General features: G+C 35.1%; 3 protein-coding genes and 1 pseudogene across 3 annotated transcripts; 3 read left to right on the top strand and 1 right to left on the bottom strand.

The window, feature by feature from the left end:
* The first annotated feature begins 2,503 nt into the window (after nt 1–2,503).
* LOC140955946 (aquaporin PIP-type-like) lies at nt 2,504–3,150 on the top strand (annotated as a pseudogene).
* Nucleotides 3,151–3,535: 385 nt separating this feature from the next.
* On the top strand, nt 3,536–5,306 carry LOC118058766 (uncharacterized). The gene is made up of 4 exons (XM_073411456.1): nt 3,536–3,685; nt 3,787–3,902; nt 4,038–4,125; nt 4,314–5,306. Exons 1-4 carry the CDS (start codon nt 3,536–3,538, stop codon nt 5,064–5,066), a joined length of 1,107 nt encoding a protein of 368 aa, XP_073267557.1. The 3' UTR covers nt 5,067–5,306.
* Nucleotides 5,307–9,898: 4,592 nt separating this feature from the next.
* LOC118058765 (uncharacterized) lies at nt 9,899–11,326 on the top strand. The gene is made up of 3 exons (XM_035071517.2): nt 9,899–10,040; nt 10,181–10,274; nt 10,446–11,326. Exons 1-3 carry the CDS (start codon nt 9,964–9,966, stop codon nt 11,196–11,198), a joined length of 924 nt encoding a protein of 307 aa, XP_034927408.1. The 5' UTR covers nt 9,899–9,963; the 3' UTR covers nt 11,199–11,326.
* A 92-nt stretch (nt 11,327–11,418) lies between these two features.
* LOC118058764 (uncharacterized) lies at nt 11,419–15,308 on the bottom strand. The gene is made up of 5 exons (XM_035071515.2): nt 14,764–15,308; nt 12,669–12,965; nt 12,347–12,565; nt 12,090–12,218; nt 11,419–11,989 (listed from the first exon to the last, which is right to left on the bottom strand). The coding sequence occupies exons 1-5, from the start codon at nt 15,043–15,045 to the stop codon at nt 11,783–11,785; spliced, it is 1,134 nt and encodes a 377-aa protein (XP_034927406.1). The 5' UTR covers nt 15,046–15,308; the 3' UTR covers nt 11,419–11,782.
* Between the last annotated feature and the right edge of the window lie 4,646 nt (nt 15,309–19,954).

The raw sequence follows: 19,954 nt of genomic DNA, 5'->3' as shown, positions 1-19,954 counted from the left end.
AAAGCCAGAGAAGATGAGAGAGCGCGAGAGGAAGGAGGAAAGGACACGAAAAAACCCAGGAGAGGGGAAGAAAAAAAGACAGAACCGGGGAAAAACTGGGGAGAAAATAGGGCAGAACCGAAAGGAGAGGGGAGCCACGAACGGCAGAAAGACAAACCAGGGAAACGGGGAAGAAAGGCAAAATTGAGAGAACAGAAAAGTGATCGTAAATGAATAAAAAACAGAGGAATAACTCAGAGAAACCAGGGGGGGCTGAAGGAGAAAGAAGAGCAGACTTGCATTCCTCTGTTTTCTTCTCAAAGAAACAGAGGAGGCCGCGAGCAGAAGAGAAGAAAAAGAACGACGAGTAGGGGAACAAACCGAAACAGAAAAGAAGAAGACGACAGAACAAGGAAAGCTGAAACAGAGGAGAGGAAGCAGTGTTGGTGGAACAGCCTTTCCACACCGCCATCTTCGTTTGCAAAGCAGCAGATTCCAGGAACAGAAGGCGAAGGAGAAAAGAGGGAGAGACCGGGAGAGACAAGAAACCAGGAGGGAGCAGACATCGTCCGGCCAGAGCTAACTCTTCGCCTTCACCCCGTAGCTGCACCACTCCAGCAGCTCTTCCACACCGTGAGCATCCATCAGTTCTCCATTGAAGCAGCCGTGTCCCTCAGCCTTGCCAGGTAAGTGCTTCAGTTCTCCTTCTTTTGGTAAATTAATTACCCTGCTACTGTTGCATGCATGCGAGATTCACTCACGCATGCATGCAACAGTGGCAGCCGGGTCACTGGTTTGGACCAGTGACCCGAACTTTTTTTTACCATCCAGCCAAAAAGAATAAAATAATAAAAATAAAAATAAAAAAATAGAAAAACAAAAAAAGTAGAAAAAATAAAAAAAATATGTATGCATGACTAAAATAATGTAAATTTATTGGTTTATTCACTGACGCCAGAGTCAGTAATAAAAGTACCGGTTTAAATTTATATTATTTTTATTCGTTGTATTTTATTTTATTTAGCCAGATAAATAAAAAATATGTGCATACGTAAAAATAAATTTGTTTTTATTTATTTATTCACGAATGCTAGAGTAGGGAATAAAAAAATATTGATCTAATTTTTTTCGTAGCTACAAATTTTTACCAACACGAGAGTTGGAATTATTCGAGCTCAGATATTCACTGGCGCCAGAGTCAGGAATATTATAAACAAATCATCATAGCATAAACTAATAAATATTTAGCAATTTAAGACAAAACCAGCAATGCAGTCTGCCTCAGGCAGAACGTTTAAGGGGTGATAATATCTTTCTTTTTACGTAACCAATCCCGTACCATGGAATCTCTGTTGACCAGTTAGGGTTCCTAGTAACCATAATACTAGGTGGCAACTCCTTAAAAAAGACCTTTCCCCTAAAAGAACAAGATACCAGAAATCTATTCTTTTTCTATAATTCAAGAGAATTAATTTTTAGGGCCGCCGCAATGTCGGATGCGACAATGATATTTAATATTTTTAGAGTATATCCTCTCTCTAGTGGTATTCATTCCAAAAAAAAAAACCTATCCCATAATATCAATCTCGTCACATTGATGTATATAGTTATTAAAAAACTTATGGCACCACGAGGTGACCTAAACAGTCTACAAGGTCTACAACTTGGACATCGAGTTTGAATTTGAATTGAAGAACATATTAATCCGCTAAACCTAGCAAGAAATTAGTATATAGTTCAAATGAAATCAAAGAGGATGCAGATTTTTGCACAATATTGAAAGAACCTGCAGCTGATCCTGAATTTTATATCCTATGATGAAACTATATTTCAACTATGGCAACAGGTAGTCAATGCATCGGAGCAACCTTGCCTCTCATTAGAGATCTAGCTGTATGCAAGATATATCTAATCATTATCCAAAAGAATCCTTAGTTTTTTATAATGGATATCCTGTCACCTTAGCTCATAATTTAACCGCAACATTTTTTGTTTGCATCGAAGCATGAGGATTTTAATGTAGAATGTCCTCGGACTTTTCACTCAGGACATGGCGGATAGATCAAGTCACTTAACCCACCACCAATGGCAAAGACAATGGCCCTCCTCCTCTTGATTTTGTCCATTTTATTTTGTTTTATCCTATTTTTTAACGAATTATTCTGCATATATTCCTGGCAACCTAGTTCTTTATATATACACGTAGGGAGCTTTCATACTTTTCCCTGGAATTGAAGTCCAAATGGACGTGGTCATCCACCGCCACCACCAAGATGATGGTAATCAAGAATTTTCAAAATCGCTCGAGGGTTGCGAAGCAACAGACTTCAAAGAAAAAAAAAATCCATAATGATAAAAGTACTGAATTCCATTGGTGCCCACGAAATCTTTTCATCATCAGAGGTCAGCTTGATTTATCAAATGTCTAGTGTTATATCAGTGACTACAAGTTATTCTTTATAATTTTCTAGCAAAAACAGGATTATTAATTTGCAACTGCTATCGTGTGCCTTCATTTTTCCAGATGTGGAGGGCAACCCTAACTGAGCTAGTAGCAACAGCTTGCCTGTTATTCACATTAACCACTTCCATAATCTCATGCTTGGAATCAACCACTGCCGAGCCCAAGTTTCTAATCCCATTCGCAATCTTCGTCATTGCCTTCTTCTTCCTGTTGACCACAGTCCATTTATCAGGCGGTCACATGAGCCCTGTGTTCACATTTATTGCTGCCCTTGAAGGTGTTATAACTCCTGTCAATGTGTAGGCTCAATCGTGGCTTATCTTGTAATCAAGAGCGTAATGGACAAAAATGCAGAAGAAAAATATTCCCTGGGTGGGTGCATGATTGCTGGAAATGGGGAAGGGATAAGCCCTACAAATGCATTTATATTAGAATTCTCTTGCACATTTATTGTGCTATTTGTTGGTGAAACCGATGCATTTGACAAGAGAAGATGCAAAGAGCTAGGCTTACAAATGGTGTGTGGTATACTGGCAGGGGCAATGGCACTCGCTTTTTTTGTGTCCATATCTGTAACGGGAAGAGCTGGTGTGGGCTTGAACCCTGCAAGGTGCTCAGGGTCATCATTACTGAAAGGAGGCCGATTATGGTATGGCCATTGGGTATTCTGGGTGGGACGTCGTTTTGTTGCTTGTATTGTTTATTAGAGGAATACAACGGATGTGTTGAATGAAAAGCCACATATTTAAAAAAAATATTATTTTAATTTTTTTATATTTAATTTACATACTTTAAAGAAAATGCTAAACAAAATAATAAAATGTTTTTTCTTTCCCACAAATACTATTCCTATATATCTTTTAAAAGAGTCAAAACCAACAAAATGGAAAACACTAAAAATATAAATCAATTAAATATAGTTATTTTGAAAAAAATAACATCAAATTTATTAAGAAATAATAAAATATTTTTTTTTTTCTATTCTAATATAATTAATTTTTTAAATAGTGTTTTTTTATTGAAGTAGATATAATAAAAAAAACTATATTTATACTATTTAAAATGCTAATTTAGCTCTTCAAAATAGCGGAGATGCTTTTATGGATTCACTCTGACCTTGCCTACAGGGACGTCATGATGAGGGGAGATGACGAACTTGATGTTTTACAGATAGGGTTCTATTGGAAAATTGGCTTTCTTAATAAAACATTAGTAGAAAGTGTCGAGGCAGACGTCCTGCAGGTCCTGAAAACCATGGCTTTCTTAATAATTATTTATTAATTCTGCCAGCTTATTGTAAGACTTGATTAGTTTCTGGTTTCTGGGTACATATATTTGTACAGTTCAAAGAGGACACATGCAAACAGAAGAGAACGATGTCTGGATATGCAGGGGCTATTCCGGACGAAGAAAGCCTCGAGAGTGGAAATAGAAACCAACCTTTTGCCACCACGCCAATGCAAGTGCCCAACTTCATATTTCTTTCTCTTTTTTTTTTTTTTTTTCCTTTTTTCTCACTTCCAGTTTGTAATGTCCTGAGATTTTGCCAGTCAATGGAGCTAATAAGCCTTTTGTTTTTCATATAATTCTGCAGGGCAGAGGCACTTAAGAACGAGGGAGGGAAGACTAAGCAAATTACATGGAGAGAAATATTGGGCTTAGAAGACCTTCTCTCTTTGACGGTAACTATATTATTACATCTTGCAAGTGATAAATTATTACATGGATTTATGGGCTCATGCGGATTGAAATTGTCTTAGAAGTTGGTGCGGGAGATCTAAATATCATTATTGTCTGCAGAACTACAGAAGTAGCATGTCGAATTTTTAGGGCAACGCCTTACCATGCAAATAATCTTTTGTTTGCTCAGGTATGGAGAGCATCAGTAGCAGAGCTAGTGGGAACAGCTGTTCTTGTTTTTGCTTTGGACACCATAGTGATTTCCACGATTCAGACAGGGACGAGCATGCCCAACCTTATACTGTCAACCCTTGTTGCCATCATTATCACAATTCTCCTACTAGCTACCTTTCCCATTTCTGGTGGCCACATCAATCCTCTTATCACCTTCGCTGCCTTCTTAACTGGCCTTATTTCCCCTTCAAAAACTTTTATCTACATATTGGCCCAGTGCGTTGGTGCCATTTTTGGTGCCCTGGCACTAAAAGCTGTGGTAAACAGAGAAATTCAACAAACCTTTTCACTTGGTGGCTGTACCATCACCATTGTTGCTCCAGGGCCAGATGGGCAGAGTACTGTGACAGGCTTGGAGACAAGCCAGGCCCTTTGGCTGGAGATAATTTGTGGGTTTGTGTTTCTTTTTGCCTCAGTGTGGATGGCCTTGGATCATCGCCAAGCCAAGGGCTTAGGCCGAGTTAGTGTTTTCATCATCGGGGGAATAGTCTTAGGCCTTCTCGTGTTTGTTTCCACCACAGTCACTGCTACGAAAGGTTATGCAGGGGCAGGGCTGAACCCAGCTAGGTGTTTGGGTCCGGCGATTGTAAGAGGAGGTCATCTTTGGAATGGGCATTGGGTGTTCTGGGTTGGACCAGCTATTGCATGCATGGCCTTCGCCGTGTACACGAAGATCATTCCACGCCAACTTGCCCACACCATAGAATAAAAGCATTAAGTAGAAATCTTTGTTTCATGTTATTTTTTAGATTTTAAATTTGAGTGTGACTATCTACGGTAATGATTGATGTAATAAGATCACCATGTCCGTCCTATTAATGCTATTTATTATTATGCTTGATTCAAGAATGATCTCTCATTTCAATAGTAGAATAACGAATTATAGTTTTTTTTTTTTCAATATTGTTAAAGATTATTATGTTAAAGAATAAGGAGAAGGATGTAAAGTTATTAAAAAAAAAGGATGATTCGTTGTCTCTATGATGTGTAGGTGAACAACGAAAACATGTGAGAAAGAGCCAAGGTTCGGCTATGCAAGTTGGGGTTGTTGCTAGTGGGAGAAAGAACCAGCGACAACAACTTTAGAGTAGTTAGTTGGTTGGGCTGCACTGTCGTTTTGGTGAGGGGAGTAGGCGGCGACAACAGTAACAGAGTCCATTTAAGAGAAGAAGAAAAAATGTCGGCTGCAAAGAGGAAGAGAATGAGAGTTCTGATGACAGAAAACTCTAATACTAAGTTGAGAATAATTGAGAGGTTTAACTTATTGGTTAGTCAATCTTTTTCTATATATACGTGTAGGCAATATATAATAATAATAATGAGGTTACAACAAGAGAGTAAGGCTATAATATTTTCTACATAGTACATTAATACTACCCATGAATTCTTTTCATTAGAGGTATAATCTTATTTCTTCATCAATCGATATTCATCAATGCCTTGAAATAAACTTGATCTACTTGCACTTTATGGGGTTTTTCCCTCATGCAAAATTTTTAGATTTAATTTTTCTTTAGCACGACGTTAATTCATATGGAGCAGGACAATATATCCTCGTTAATTATAGCTATATCTTTCTTCTTGTTATGCTCCCTTGTCGTCTGCTGGAATGGTAGATGAAGTCATTTTTAGACTTGAAGATGGGCCAGCTTAGATAAAAATCCCAGTGTGTAATTGAAAAATTGCTGAAGGCCTGAAGGATTTTGATCATGGGCAATAGGGACACACATAGTTCTTCATAGGAAAATGATAAAAAAAGGGTAAACAAAATTTTGCAAATAGGGGTTTTTTTTTATTATTATTTAAAAATACAAGGAAAGGTAAGTATCAAAGAGTGGTAATATATAATGGAAAAAGCTTCTACGATGATTATAAAATAAATAAATAAATAAAGCTTCTATAGAATAGAATGGGAAAAACTGAAATCGAATTGAAAGAAAAGCATGGTTGTCGAGGATCTTAGGTAGTGATTAGCATTTAATCATGATTTTTTTTAAAAAGTATTTTTTATTTTGAAGTATATTAAAATAATAATTTTATTATTATTTAAATTTATTTTTAATATTAGTATATCAAAATAATAAAAAATACAATAAAAAATTATTTAAAACAAAAAAAAATCATTTTTTTTAGAACAACGGTTGAGCCATAAAAATAAACACCTAAAAGCATGAAATTACAAACTTTTTTTAATATGGGTTATTTTTTTTATTAAATAAATAACACAGTAAAAAATTAGTTAAAGTTAAAAATATTAATAAAAAAAATGAGGAATTATCTTGACAAATTATTTTATTTTAATGGAATTAAACTATTGCTTTGTTTATAAAAACTTTGTTACCATGTAATTAAAAAAAATTAGCTTTCTAATGTAGTTAACAATTTTATAGTATTTATTAATGTATTTAATTCTTGAAATATTTTATTATATATATATATATATATATATATCAAATTTTCTGTTCATAATAATAATAAAAAAACTTATTATTAAAAAAACACTTTAAAAACAACCGCATGCTTACAATTTTTTTCTTAATCAACCCACAACAGATATTTATACCACCTTTGCTCAATTTGCAGTGGAATACTATGTCATGGTGGAAAATGATCTAAGCAAGCAAAAATGTTATGATTATATCTAAGAAAGCATAAATGTTATAATTACGACATTCAATCATATATTATGTTTCAATATTCTCATTATGATCCCACGAGCTGGTTGAATTTGGCACCTGACATGACATTTTTTGGAATCTTTCCCTTTACACACACACACTTAGACTCTTCATTCGGAAATATGGTAACGTCAAAGTGAGTTTTGATTAAAAAATAAAAAACTCTTCGAGTGAATTGGTTTTTCGCTCGCTCGAAGATGCATTATATATGTATACACACACATACCTTCCTTCAAAACAATGGAAGACGTATTTTGGACTCTTCATTCGGAAATATGGTAACGTCAAAGTGAGTTTTGATTAAAAAAATAAAAAGCTCTTCGAGTGAATTGGTTTTTGGCTCGCTCGAAAATGCATTATATATATATAATTGGCCTCTTTATTCGGAAATATATATGGTAACGTACGTCAAAGTGAGTTTTGATTAAAAAATAAAAAACTCTTCGAGTGAATTGGTTTTTCGCTCGCTCGAAGATGCATTGTATTTGATAGGTTGAAATAAAATATACCCTCACAATCCTTTCAAGACAAACCTAAAAAATTCTCTCTAAATAAATCATAAAAATACTCATTATACTAAGCTTGATCCCAATATACAATAAAAAATCCAAATAAGATTAATTCGGGTATTTATTGTAGCCCGAGTCTAACTCCTTAAAAAATATGAGCTAGGTCAAGAAACTCAACTCCATACAGGACGTTTGTCTAATTGGATGCACACCCATTGTGTGCATGACATGCCGAGCAAGCTGGGCGTGCACCCTAGCATTCCTGTGAACTTGAGCTCGGGAGCGCATCCCAAGGCTAACATATTTGGGTTTAGGCAATGCACGTAGACTTATTTTTCATCTCTAATAGGTGTGAACCCAATACTTACCAAATAATTTTTCAAGATTCTATGGGAGTCCCTCATTATTTTATACTGATCCAATACATATTATTTTGAGTATAATACAACTCAAAATATCATAAAAGTGAAATTACATTTTAGCTTCTTCTCTCCACAAAATGATAAGATTCATGAACTATAAATATATCATAAATTTTTCAAGTCAAAGGTTCACTATTTCTTCATTCTCTATCATATATATTTTTAGAGTTTATTTATCTAAAATATCATTACAATTTTTCTCTTTATAAAATTACTAATTTTATTATCAAAGAGTCCCCACCTCTATCAAAAGGGACGTTTTATAGGTACTAGGCACAAGTCATTTTAGCTCACCAAGTAATAATTATAAGCTATCAACTACTTTAGTTGAGAAAAATAAATAAAATTATCAGGACCAATTAATTAATTAATTATTCAACTCGAAAACTATATTTCTAGATTACTTAGATTTTTTAGAATATCATTATTATTTTTCAAGTTTTTATTGAATTGATATTTGAACCACGATTTTAACCATAATAAAAATTATATATATATTTTTTAAAAATTAAGCAATTATGCTTCATGGTTATTACATCCAATCAATTTCCGATTAAACGGCTAGGAATCTGAAGTGTGATGCATAAGATTACTTTTTTTTTTCTAAGTGAGTCTAGAGATGCAGTCTATCCTGATTTTTAAAATGTTTTTGAAACTATCTTTTATATAAATAAATATTTTTAGATATTTTTTAAGGATTTTAATGTCATGATATAAAAAAATATATATTAAAAATATTATTTTAATTTATTTTTAATTAAAAAATATTTTCAAAAAGTATTCTGCACAGTATTATCAAATTTACACTTAAGACTTCGAGATTTACTTTTGATTTCCGGTTTATACCGTCCACGCTCAAATCCTTTCTTAATTAATTTCATCTGTTTCTACAATTTATGTAACATCAACTTCTGAACTTACAGTGGTGTAGTGGCATAAGGCTGGGTTTTGTTACCACTGAGGCTTTCTTCAATATCCTCAAAAGCTCTTGTGTGTGTGTATCCACCCATCTTATTCTTCTCTTTCCATTCTTCCCTCTTTTGCACTCTAAATATGTAGCCCAGAAACCAGGTTAACCAAAGTCTAAAAGCTAGCCAGCAATCGGGCTTTAAATAATTTCTTCTTTCAGTTGATGCAAGTACTATTGTAATACATGGAGAGTGAAAGTTTAAAGTTTAGAACATGTTCATTAATGATGGTTAAAATTTTAATTAACTGTTAATTTGGTGTCAATTCCACATATCTAGCTGTAAGATTTTAATATATTTCGTTGTGAAATCTACATTCAGATCCATTATTCTTCTAATTCAACTTCCCCAAGAAAATTAAAAGAAATTAAAAACATTTTTCCTTGACCTATAATATTCATACCACGTTCACACAATTGGATTTAATCAGATGCTTCAGGACCCCAATATTTATCGAACACATTGTAATATCGATCTGTTTATATAGTTGTCATTGCTATCTGATTTGTCAAAATAAAAATTAGAGAAATGAGTGTGATGGAATCAGAATATTTCCAAATTGTTCCGTCAAAGGGCGAAATCATGTTTATTGGAAGATAATTATACAGAACAAGATCATGATCCCAGGACTGGAGGGATCACGATCATGCGCGCTTGGATCTGTATAGATATACACAACATATACATGCACTTGTGAACTGTGAGTAGTGGGTCAAAACAGGAGTGATTAATCTCGACAAATCACATGAACAGATATTAATCCAATTGGGAAATGTGGTTTCATATGATATAATGTTGTAGTTCAAGATTATTAAGTTGTAATGGCATAATGGATCTTAATTTAGATGTGACGAGGTGAAAGCAATTTTGACTTTATCAAAATTAATTACTGGTCATCTGGAATGACACCAAACCAATCAGCAGCAAATTGAAATGAAACTTGAAATCAAGTGATAGAATAAATTATTTAAAATCCCTTGTCTCCTTGATTAACAAGGTTACGTTTCTGGCTATAGACAGAAGGAAAAGATGGCTGGATATACTGAGGGTGATGAAGAAAACCTCTTTAGGGCTAACAAAATACAACGTTTTGCCACTACACCAACGTACCACCACTTTATTATTATTACTTCTATGACATATCATGCTTTTCTCCTTTATAATTTACAAGATCATGATGTATTGTTGCTAGAAACTAACTATAATATTTAATTTTAAGCCTTTTTTTGTCCATATAATTTTGCAGGGCAGAGGTAGTTAAGAACGAGAAGGGGATGAAGAAGCAAAAATCCACTATATTGAGCGAGATATTGGGCTTGGAAGACCTTGTTTCTTTGACGGTAATTAGTACTTAAATTGTCGTTCACAACCTTGAAACCAGCCACTATTACTGTTGATTTTAGAAGCACAACATAAGTAGGCATCGAGACTTTGTTGTTGATAGGTATAGGCAACATGCTACGTTTGTAGGCCAGCAAATTTATTTACCATGCAGGGTTGTGTCTGCTCAGGTATGGAGAGCATCGGTGGCAGAGCTCATAGGCACAGCTGTTCTTGTTTTTACATTGGACACCATCGTTATTTCAACTATTCAGATCGAGACAAAAACACCAAACCTCGTATTATCAATTCTTGCTGCCATCATTATCACAATTCTCATACTAGCTACCTTTCCCATTTCTGGTGGCCACATCAATCCTCTTGTAACCTTCGCTGCCTTGCTAACTGGCCTTGTTTCTCTGTCAAAAGCTATCATCTATGTTTTGGCTCAATGTGTTGGTGGCATTTTTGGTGCCCTAGCGCTAAAAGCTGTGGTAAACAGCGAAATTCAACAAACCTTTTCACTTGGTGGCTGCACCCTCACCGTCGTTGCTCCAGGGCCAGATGGGCAGAGTACTGTGATAGGCTTGGAGACAAGCCAGGCCCTTTGGCTGGAGATAATTTGTGGGTTTGTGTTTCTTTTTGCTTCAGTGTGGATGGCCTTCGATCGACGCCAAGCGAAGGCTTTAGGCAGGGTTAATGTTTTTATCATCATCGGAGTAGTCTTGGGTCTTCTTGTTTACATTTCAACCACTGTCACGGCTACGAAAGGCTATACTGGGGCTGGGCTGAACCCAGCAAGGTGTTTAGGGCCAGCAATTGTTAGAGGGGGCCATCTTTGGGATGGTCATTGGGTATTCTGGGTTGGGCCTGGTATTGCTTCTGTGATTTTTGCTCTCTACACAAAGCTAATTCCACCTCAGCTCTCCCACACAATAGAATAGAATAAAACTATATTCAACAATACCTCAAGGATATGGAAGAGGATGGTTATGTTCAGTTTGGGAATTTAAGTTCTGTCTATGTTTGTATCTGAATGGGATTGAAATAATATGATCATCATCAAGATGTAGAGTCGTCGTCCTTAACTGATCATACAAATCATTGATCAGGCTTAACTAACTGCTTGCATGGCTTCAAAGTGCTATAATTTACAGTTTGCAGTGGACATGTTATAAATCACTAGATTGCTTAAAATCAACATAAATTTACACTTAAAACTTTATATGACTTGGATCATAACACCCTGCCAATATAAAGGACTAGCAAGATAGATTAGTATATCAAGGAATTAGAACAAAGAACACCAAGTAGGGAAGGATTATCGTTGAAATACTGCTCGACGCCTTGACCCTCTATCCTATTATATCTGCACACTCAAGAGGCTAGCACAAGAACCGAACTACTGATCGACTTAGCCCTAATTAAACAAACATTTATTCGACTTTTTATTTTATTTTTACTATAAATATATTTTCCTCGATATGCTTAAAACAAGAACTTAGATTTTGTGATTCGATTTTTGTAACTAGGAAGATGGCTGCAAAAGTGTAGTGGAGGAAGCGAGGGGCTCATGGACAACAGAATTTGAAGAAATGGAGACGGGGTTGCTCTCTAACTGCAACATTATGCTTCCCATGATTTCAGTCAACGTCTTCTTAAACTCATCCTCTTTAACCAGTTTCCCATCATCTGCATTCATCATCTTAAACACTTCGCCTATAACCTCGTCCATCTGAAACATTGAAGTTCAAAAGTAATTGACATTTTAATCCCATTTCAGACCAGAGTAGCAAAGCTTAATTGTGAATTATTAATGGCTGGCTTTTTGCTACCTCTTGGATCGCACCGATTGGAGGCAGGCCAGCTGACGGAGCGACCGCATCTAGTGCCACACGCAAATACTCCTTAGATATTTTCCCATTGCGATCCTTTGGGGCATTCTCCGTTGCTGTGTTTAGTGTCTGCCAAGCTCATAATGAATTGTAGAACTTAAATAGTAATTATGATAATCTTTCTCAATAAAATATGAAATTAATGCTGATTAGTATGATGATGGAAAAAGAGAGAGGTTATGTAGTAAGATCCAAACCTTGTCTAATTCAAATTTGTTGGATAATAGTCTCCTAATTCCACTTCCATCAAAGGTGTTTTCACAGTGTGCAACAATCACAGGCTGCTCTTTGAGATGTTGAGCTACAGTCTCCGCCACTTTCCTGAACTCCGCCAGGAATGTCTCTTGAGAAAGCGGCTTGTCATGATCTTGACCAGTACAAGATTGTAAAGCTGGTTCCACAATGTTGCTCATTACCTGCGAACATGAGAAAATAACTCCGACAATTTGTACTGAAACCCCATATTAACTAATGTTACAACAATGAATTAATTTCATGGTATAAAATTCCATTACTTACCCAAGAATCTGAAGACGGGGGCATCCCTTGATCTACTGTAAGTTGTTCCAAAACTTTGACAATGTGGTCATGGAGAGATCCATCAGGTGATTCTAACTGTGAAAACAAGAGCACCATTTCTGCTTCATAATCTGGTCCATTGATGAACTCTAAGAGGTCTTCTCCATCAATACGGAGGATCACTATGGGGTCTCGCTTCAAACCAGAAGCCATGCCTAGAAGAAAATCTGATAGAACTTCTTTGAACTCAGTCTTGCTCACTCTCTCTTGCTTGCCATGTGTGAATTCATTTAGAACCTACAATAATTATTATTATTATTACTACAAGAAATTGCTAGCTGTAACAAGCATGATATTTGATGCAACATTATTATAAGTTTTTCCCTACTCCTAACTTCTCAAACCCTTTTGGATTCTTAGAAAGAGACAAATCACAATTTATTGCGGTGGTGGTCCTAGCTAGACAATTCTACATGTTCTTGGGGGCATGAGATGATATTTTACTGCTCCCACGTTTATCATGCACTCAATCACAGGTTAAAATATGATATGGAGCCTGCATTCATAATTTCATCAATGGAGCTGTTGGTTCCACAAATTAATTACGATGCTAGGAGCAGCTGGTTATACATTCCTATTTTTGGTCATGTCCACACTAAAGCACTGCCTTTTTAAATCTAAGCAGGCCGACAAACAGAAAAATCATACTCGGTCACATATAAAAACTCAAAATAAAAATAAAAATATGTATTTCTAAATTCGTCAATTAGCTAAGAACTTGGTTGGAGTACGGTAATTTCTGGTTTTGAATGTTTTTAAAAAATATATTTTATTTTGAATTAATATTAAATTAATATATTTTTAATAATTTTAATGTACTAATGTAAAATAAAAAAAATATTCTATAGTATTTCACGTAAAAATTATTCCGCACTACAATATATATCAAACACACATTATAAATATCTTTTTTTTTTCAATTGACAGTATTTCAACTCTCGATTTTTTCACGGGGTATTTGCACTGTTTTTCCCCCCTTCAATCAAGCAAAGAAATTTCCTTGTATATAATTTCTTAACTTCTAATTAATAATATTACATACACCAACCCTAATAAGTTTTGTTTTACTTAATTACCCTCAAGTTTGGAAGTATTATGAAATCATTGAGCTAACAAATCATCTTTTATTACTCACAGAAATCAATCTAATACACACTAAAGAAAGGAAAATGTTCATGTCGTTTGCACAACATTCATCTGCAGATTCCTCTCCAACATGTAATGACAAAAAGAAAAGGGAAAAGAATGATAGAAGTCAAGTGGGAAAAGTACTAAAGGCGAACTGAAAAGCTCGGCCACAACACCGACTAAACCGAAAAACAGTTTAGGTGTTTCTCGAGGGAAGCTAAAGATGGAGAATATTTTAGTGATTTCGCTGCTAAAACTTGAAAGTTTATTAGATCATCAATGTCATAAACAACGAATCCGAAAAAAGTTTGGGAGCAATTAACTTAATTAAAAATTACGAAAGAATGATGAAAGCGATGAGACATTATTAGGTTATTGTTGAAGTTAAAGGAGTTCTAGTGCAATTAAAAATACAACTTAAGACGTAATGAGGGGATGTAAAGTCAAATTAATCATACGTAACACACCCATCTCCTACATTGGCTTCAAGCTAGCAAAATACAAAATTCTGATTATTTCTAGAATATTTCTTTATATATACATATATAGATTTAAATTTGAGATCTTTTAAAGAGAAAATAAATTTAATGAATGACTTAATTTTATAGCCAGCAAAAGGCTATAAAACTCAAGGTAGAATTAGGTTTTCAAAGCGCAGTGAAAACGTTTATGTGTTTTTTTTTTTAGGGTATATCTAGATTGATTCTTAAACCATATTAATGCAGCTAGATTGTGGCAGCTAGGATTAATTGTGTCCTTAATTTGATTAATAAAAAAGGGAAAAATAAATAAAACCTATGATTGATTAACTTGTGTCTATATTCAAAGAACGAGACCTCGTTGAAGAGAGGGGGGAAAGGACGAAAACAAGGAATCAAAGTAGAGAGAGCGATGAAATATTACTAACCTCGGCGAAGATATGATCAGAATCAGGAGATGAACCCTGAGCAGGCAAGCCTAGGGCAGCGCCAATATCAGCAACGGCAGGTTCAAGTTCTTTCAAAGAGAGCTTACCATCTCTATCCCTATCGAGCTCTTGGAACTTATGATCCACAAAACTGGTAAACACCTCTTCATTCCCAACCAACTCCATTATATCTGAACCGTCTAAAACCTGTCCATTTCCCCCACTTGTCATTATCTTTTCTGTGCTTGTGCTACCGCTACTGCTACCCTTACTCTTCTCCATCAATTCTCACAACCTTTTCCCTTTCTTTTCTTCCTTTCCTGTGAGTTCTTTGGCTTTGTTTTTGTGTGTGTATATATCTCGTGAATCACACACGAGCTAAAGTGAAGGTCTGCTCTAGGTGAGTCTCGTCTCCCTTTGCTGCTTTCTCTGCTTCTTGGGTCCTTAGCTTTTAAACATGTGAGAGAATGGGATCATCAGAGTGGCGTTTCTGCTTTGCGAGAGTGTGGCTCATTTACGGCACGTTATCCTTTTCCTTTTCAAGAAGCATTTTCTAGTGTACGACGTCGGCCAAAGAAAGAATTAAGAAAACTTAAAGGTAGGAGGATGCTAGCAGTTGTTAAAATATTAACATTTATTACTAATTTTATTTCTTTAAATATAAGAACTTAAAAAAATATATGGACGTATATTTCTTTTAAGAATATACAAACAGAAGCTAGGGATTAAATTGATAAAAAAATAATAATAATTGAGCTCCATCTCACTTAATAATTGTTTAATAGAAACTTGGGTTCGAGGAACATGACAAGTCTCTTCTAATTAACGTTAAATAAATCCCCTTAAGCATAATCAGTAGCCTTAAACACATTTGGAGATGGAACTAAGCAGGCCCTTAAACCAAGAGGGTGGCTGGTGACCACTAATCCTTTGTGTGGATAGGACACGTGGGGCGGTTAGGGAGCCTTTAAAATAAAAGGTTAGATAGCAGGCCGACCAAACACCTACAAGTCTTTGCCTCTCACTGTCCTTTATTACACTTTGGCTGGCCCGTCCTTGATAGACGTGGACTTGTCAACTGAATCGGCTCCGCGTCTTTGTTTTTTTTTTTTTTTTTCTTAATTTTTACCTAACCTGATATTCCATCCATGTTACCTTATTTGTTTTCATGAATTTATTTTTCTGGAAACCACTTTCTCCACTTTTCTTTGGCAAACATAAAAAAAATCAATTAAAAAAAACTCAATTTCAGTCAACGAAAAAATTAATACATTAGAGTAGGAAAGTGTTTTCCTGTTTTTAAAACCGGAAAACACTTTCCTTTTTTTTATTAGCAAAAAATGTTCTTTGTCTCAATATCAAAATCTCTCCCAAATAATTCACGCAGATCTACTGCAAGCATCTTTCATCTTCCAGGTAATTTTTTTCCCTTGTTTATCTATTATTTCACTGCAACCATGCTCTGTAAATGGTTAGAAGCCGGGTATTTCACTGCAACCTCCCATGCTCTGTTAATTTCACTGGAACCTCTGTAAACCGAAACCCATGGGAAGGCAACCCATTCAACCATAGCAAACCGAAATCACAAGGAAAAATCAACCACAGCAAACCTAGAAATTGAACCCAGAATTAACCAAACACAGACCCATACACATACACGGCTAAATTATTTCCTTTCGCCATTGTTGCTATCACAACAAACAATAACCACTGTCACAACAAACAATATGATGAATTCAATTCAATTAGAAGGGAAGGCATTGGATCCGGGAATGGAAATGGAGAATTGGAGAGGGAACCTGTTGGTAGAGAGCTGCATAGAATCGCTCGGGTATGTGGGGCCAGAGCTTGCCCTCGCCATCGCCATTTCTTACAATAATTACTCTGCGTGTGTGTGTTGTGTAAAATTTGAATTCATTTTGAGTGAGATTGGAAGGGAATGAATGAATGAGAGAAATATTAAGAAAGGAGGAAAAAAAATGTTTGGGATCAGTTATGGAGAGGGAGTGCTTGTAGTGATAGGAATGTTTGGTGGGGTTTTGTAATAATTTGGTTTTATTTATTTATTTATTTTGGTGGGGTTTTGTAATAATTTGGTTTTGTAATAATTTTGGTGGGGATTGCTTCTTTTTTTTTTTTCTTTTTTTTTAAATATTAAAGAGATAATTGCATTTACCTGTACAAAAAAAATATTTATCCAAAAAACCCATAAAAATATTTTTGTATGTATTTATCTTTTAAAAAATTCTTTATACAGAAAAAAAACCCAAATATATAACTCTTACCATAAACTAATTTGGCTTTTTTCATATGGAAAAAAAAACTTATTTTAAGCTTTTAAAATTAAAAAAATATATATTAATAGGTTTTACGTAAAAAAATATTTCACAATCTTATTTCTCTATAATATGATATGACATATATAGTTATATTTTTATAAAATAAGCTATGTATGAATATAAGATATAATAAAAAAAATTCATCATTATACTTTTTAGATTTCAATTTTTTTTATTGTAAGTGATATTAAATATTTTATATATATTAGATAAACTTGAAAAAAAAAATTAATTCATTAATAAATTATTTTCCAGTTCATTTTCCATAACACAACCAAACACTGGAAAGTGTTTTCCAGTTCATTTTCCATAACACTACCAAACATCGAAAAATACTTTCCCGGAATTCACTTTCCAAAAGAAACCACTTTCCTGCAAACAAACGGAGCCTAAGATGAACTTTCTATGTTTTATAGTTGTGAGACCCGATTACTAGTTACACCCTTAATCCATCGGATCAAATTTTTTTTATTTATTAAAATTATAATGTTTTGTTTAGTTTTTTCCTCTTGATATTAGTTTTGAATATGATATCTTCTAGGTCAACATGGTGAGGCAAACTGGGTACATCAAATTATGATATCTTTGACTAAAATTATTTAATTTTTATCAAACATGGGATATTCATACCGAGGTTAATCAATCTATGGGGATTTTTTTCAATGGTTTTGAAATTTGAACCGTACGTAATCATGGGCTGTGAAATTCTTGTTAAGACTTCAGAGACTTGAATGCCAAACTGATCAAACTTGACCTTAATGAGGAGGGACTTAGGGAGTATAAACCAACCTCTCCAGTTTGGCATTAATTGAAGTCTGTAAAGTAATCGAAATAGCCCCAAACATAGCCATAATCAACTAATCATGTGGTTTAACATTTTGAGATTTGGCGGTGTTTAGCCTTGTGCGGCCGTGCCTTAATTTATCTGCCAGGATAGAATGACATAATTATTGTCCATTTCTCTGGTGCTGCATCAGCACTCTCATTTCTTATTTCAGGACAAGTTGAACAACAGGGAATGTTATGTCTAGCTAGAATCAACACCAGGACCATGTTGATTCGCTGGCCTTTTAACTTTGGACTTTCGGTTGCACTGATATGTCCGGATGGGAGCAGACAGTGACCTTAGTTGCATGGCTCGTCGGAGGACAATTTTAACAGCACTGGTATAAAATTTGTGCGGAGTTAGCTGGTTAGTAAGGCATACAATTGATCACAAGATAGCTGGCGTAAAGCACCGAGCCCTGAGTGTTTATTACATGTGTTCGCAATTGCAATGCATAGCCATTTAACAAGTCCAAAACAGTGCCCTAGATGCAGTAGACCTGAGCACGGGGTTAAATTAATCTAAGTTGCAAGAAAATCCACTGCCTTATTTATCATAGATTTTAACTAAAATCAGAACACGCGCAAGGAATTTGCAATCTTACTGATATATCTTGTCCAGAAATTAGAAGTTGCCATGGTCTTAATTTCTTACATTAGTCATGTAATTGCAAGTTTCCTGCCAAGGCATTCAGCAACAACCGATGCTGCCATGCTCACCTCAAACTTAACCTGGTCTGCATTTCTCCATGCATTTTCCTATCTACCATGAAAATTTAATGTTTGTGTCTATAATTTATGCAATGGGAAGAGATGATGCTACCAACAGTTTGCTCAGCTTAGAACCCGGCATTTACATGTAGGTAAGAAACTAGGAATTTGATTGTTTTTGTGGGCTCTGGAAAGGTTTCCATCTTCCATGTTTTAGCTGGACTGATTTCTTTAAAACGACTTCTTGCTGAGGGGCATCTGAATCTCCATTCTCAAAGGATGATGAGATTGGGCTTCTTTTTCGTGTACTCTCCCCTTGAACCTGATGCACGATCAGGCTCTCCATTTTTAGCATTTGGCTCTTCTTGCTGCAGGAAAAGAATTGGCATATTGGAATCAATTAGCGTGGCTTTAAACATTGCAGTACTAGAATCATGGATTCAAAATAATGGGACAAAAATAACTGAAAACAATAATGATTTAGACGAAGGAATTGTGCTGCTTTCATATCAGACCAGAATGAAGAAAACTACGCAGGCAGAATCAAGGCTATACTAGAAGAAAGGTTACAGAATCACAAAATCATCAATCTCATTAAACTTGCTTAAGGTTACCTAATCAGAATGAGGCAGTGATAGTGATTGAGAAGAAACATACTGCAAATTTTTTTTTATAAAAAAAATAGCCTGTCCACAAGCTGCAGCCTTTTGCCAATAAATAAGGGCAATCTTCTCAGCCTTCACCTCAACTCCAACAAGTTACAATCAATATCGGTCTCGTGTTTTGCCACAGAAAGCCGGAAAAAACTGCCACAAACATATTATGTGCTATGAAGCAGTCAAAAGAAGAAGCCAGTCGATCGGGATAACTAATAAAAAGATAGAAAACCGACCGGATGATGCTGCTTTACAGATTTAGGATGACTATACATGCTTTTGTTTTCGGATGCCAAAGATATATAAAGAGTGCCAGCTTTGCTTCACTGTACACAGTTAGCTTTCCAAGACAGGAAAAACCAGAAACAAAATCATAGACATAACAGAACAGCATGAAACTTATTACAAAAAACCGTAAGCTAAGTTTCAAGATATCATACCAAGAGATTAGATGACTCCTACTCTCTCACCAACTGCAAGCATTGCAACTAAAATCCTACAGAAATTTGCAAGAACCATATCAGAACTGTAATTAATTTCTTAAAAACATTAGAATTTTTCCAATGAAGTGTGAAAATGCATACCAGTACCGGCATCGAAACAGGAGTTGCTCAATGTCTGTCCTTCTCTTCTCCGCTACTTTAAAACACCCATAGGCCG

This window comes from Populus alba, chromosome 9 (assembly GCF_005239225.2).
Source record: "Populus alba chromosome 9, ASM523922v2, whole genome shotgun sequence".
Lineage (NCBI taxonomy): Eukaryota > Viridiplantae > Streptophyta > Magnoliopsida > Malpighiales > Salicaceae > Populus > Populus alba.
Note: the sequence above shows the minus strand (reverse complement) of the source record. Positions and strands in the feature narration are given on the sequence as shown.

Excerpts from the sequence above, each read along its gene's own strand:
- LOC118058765 (XM_035071517.2), top strand. The coding sequence starts at position 9,964 with ATGGCTGGATATACTGAGGGTGATGAAGAAAACCTCTTTAGGGCTAAC. Across the intron at positions 10,041-10,180 it reads CGTTTTGCCACTACACCAAC|GGCAGAGGTAGTTAAGAACG; the intron begins GTACCACCACTT and ends ATAATTTTGCAG. Across the intron at positions 10,275-10,445 it reads AAGACCTTGTTTCTTTGACG|GTATGGAGAGCATCGGTGGC; the intron begins GTAATTAGTACT and ends GTGTCTGCTCAG.
- LOC118058766 (XM_073411456.1), top strand. The coding sequence starts at position 3,536 with ATGCTTTTATGGATTCACTCTGACCTTGCCTACAGGGACGTCATGATG. Across the intron at positions 3,686-3,786 it reads TCGAGGCAGACGTCCTGCAG|TTCAAAGAGGACACATGCAA; the intron begins GTCCTGAAAACC and ends ATATTTGTACAG. Across the intron at positions 3,903-4,037 it reads CCTTTTGCCACCACGCCAAT|GGCAGAGGCACTTAAGAACG; the intron begins GCAAGTGCCCAA and ends ATAATTCTGCAG.
- LOC118058764 (XM_035071515.2), bottom strand. The coding sequence starts at position 15,045 with ATGGAGAAGAGTAAGGGTAGCAGTAGCGGTAGCACAAGCACAGAAAAG. Across the intron at positions 12,219-12,346 it reads ACAAATTTGAATTAGACAAG|ACACTAAACACAGCAACGGA; the intron begins GTTTGGATCTTA and ends TGAGCTTGGCAG. Across the intron at positions 11,990-12,089 it reads CAATCGGTGCGATCCAAGAG|ATGGACGAGGTTATAGGCGA; the intron begins GTAGCAAAAAGC and ends TCAATGTTTCAG.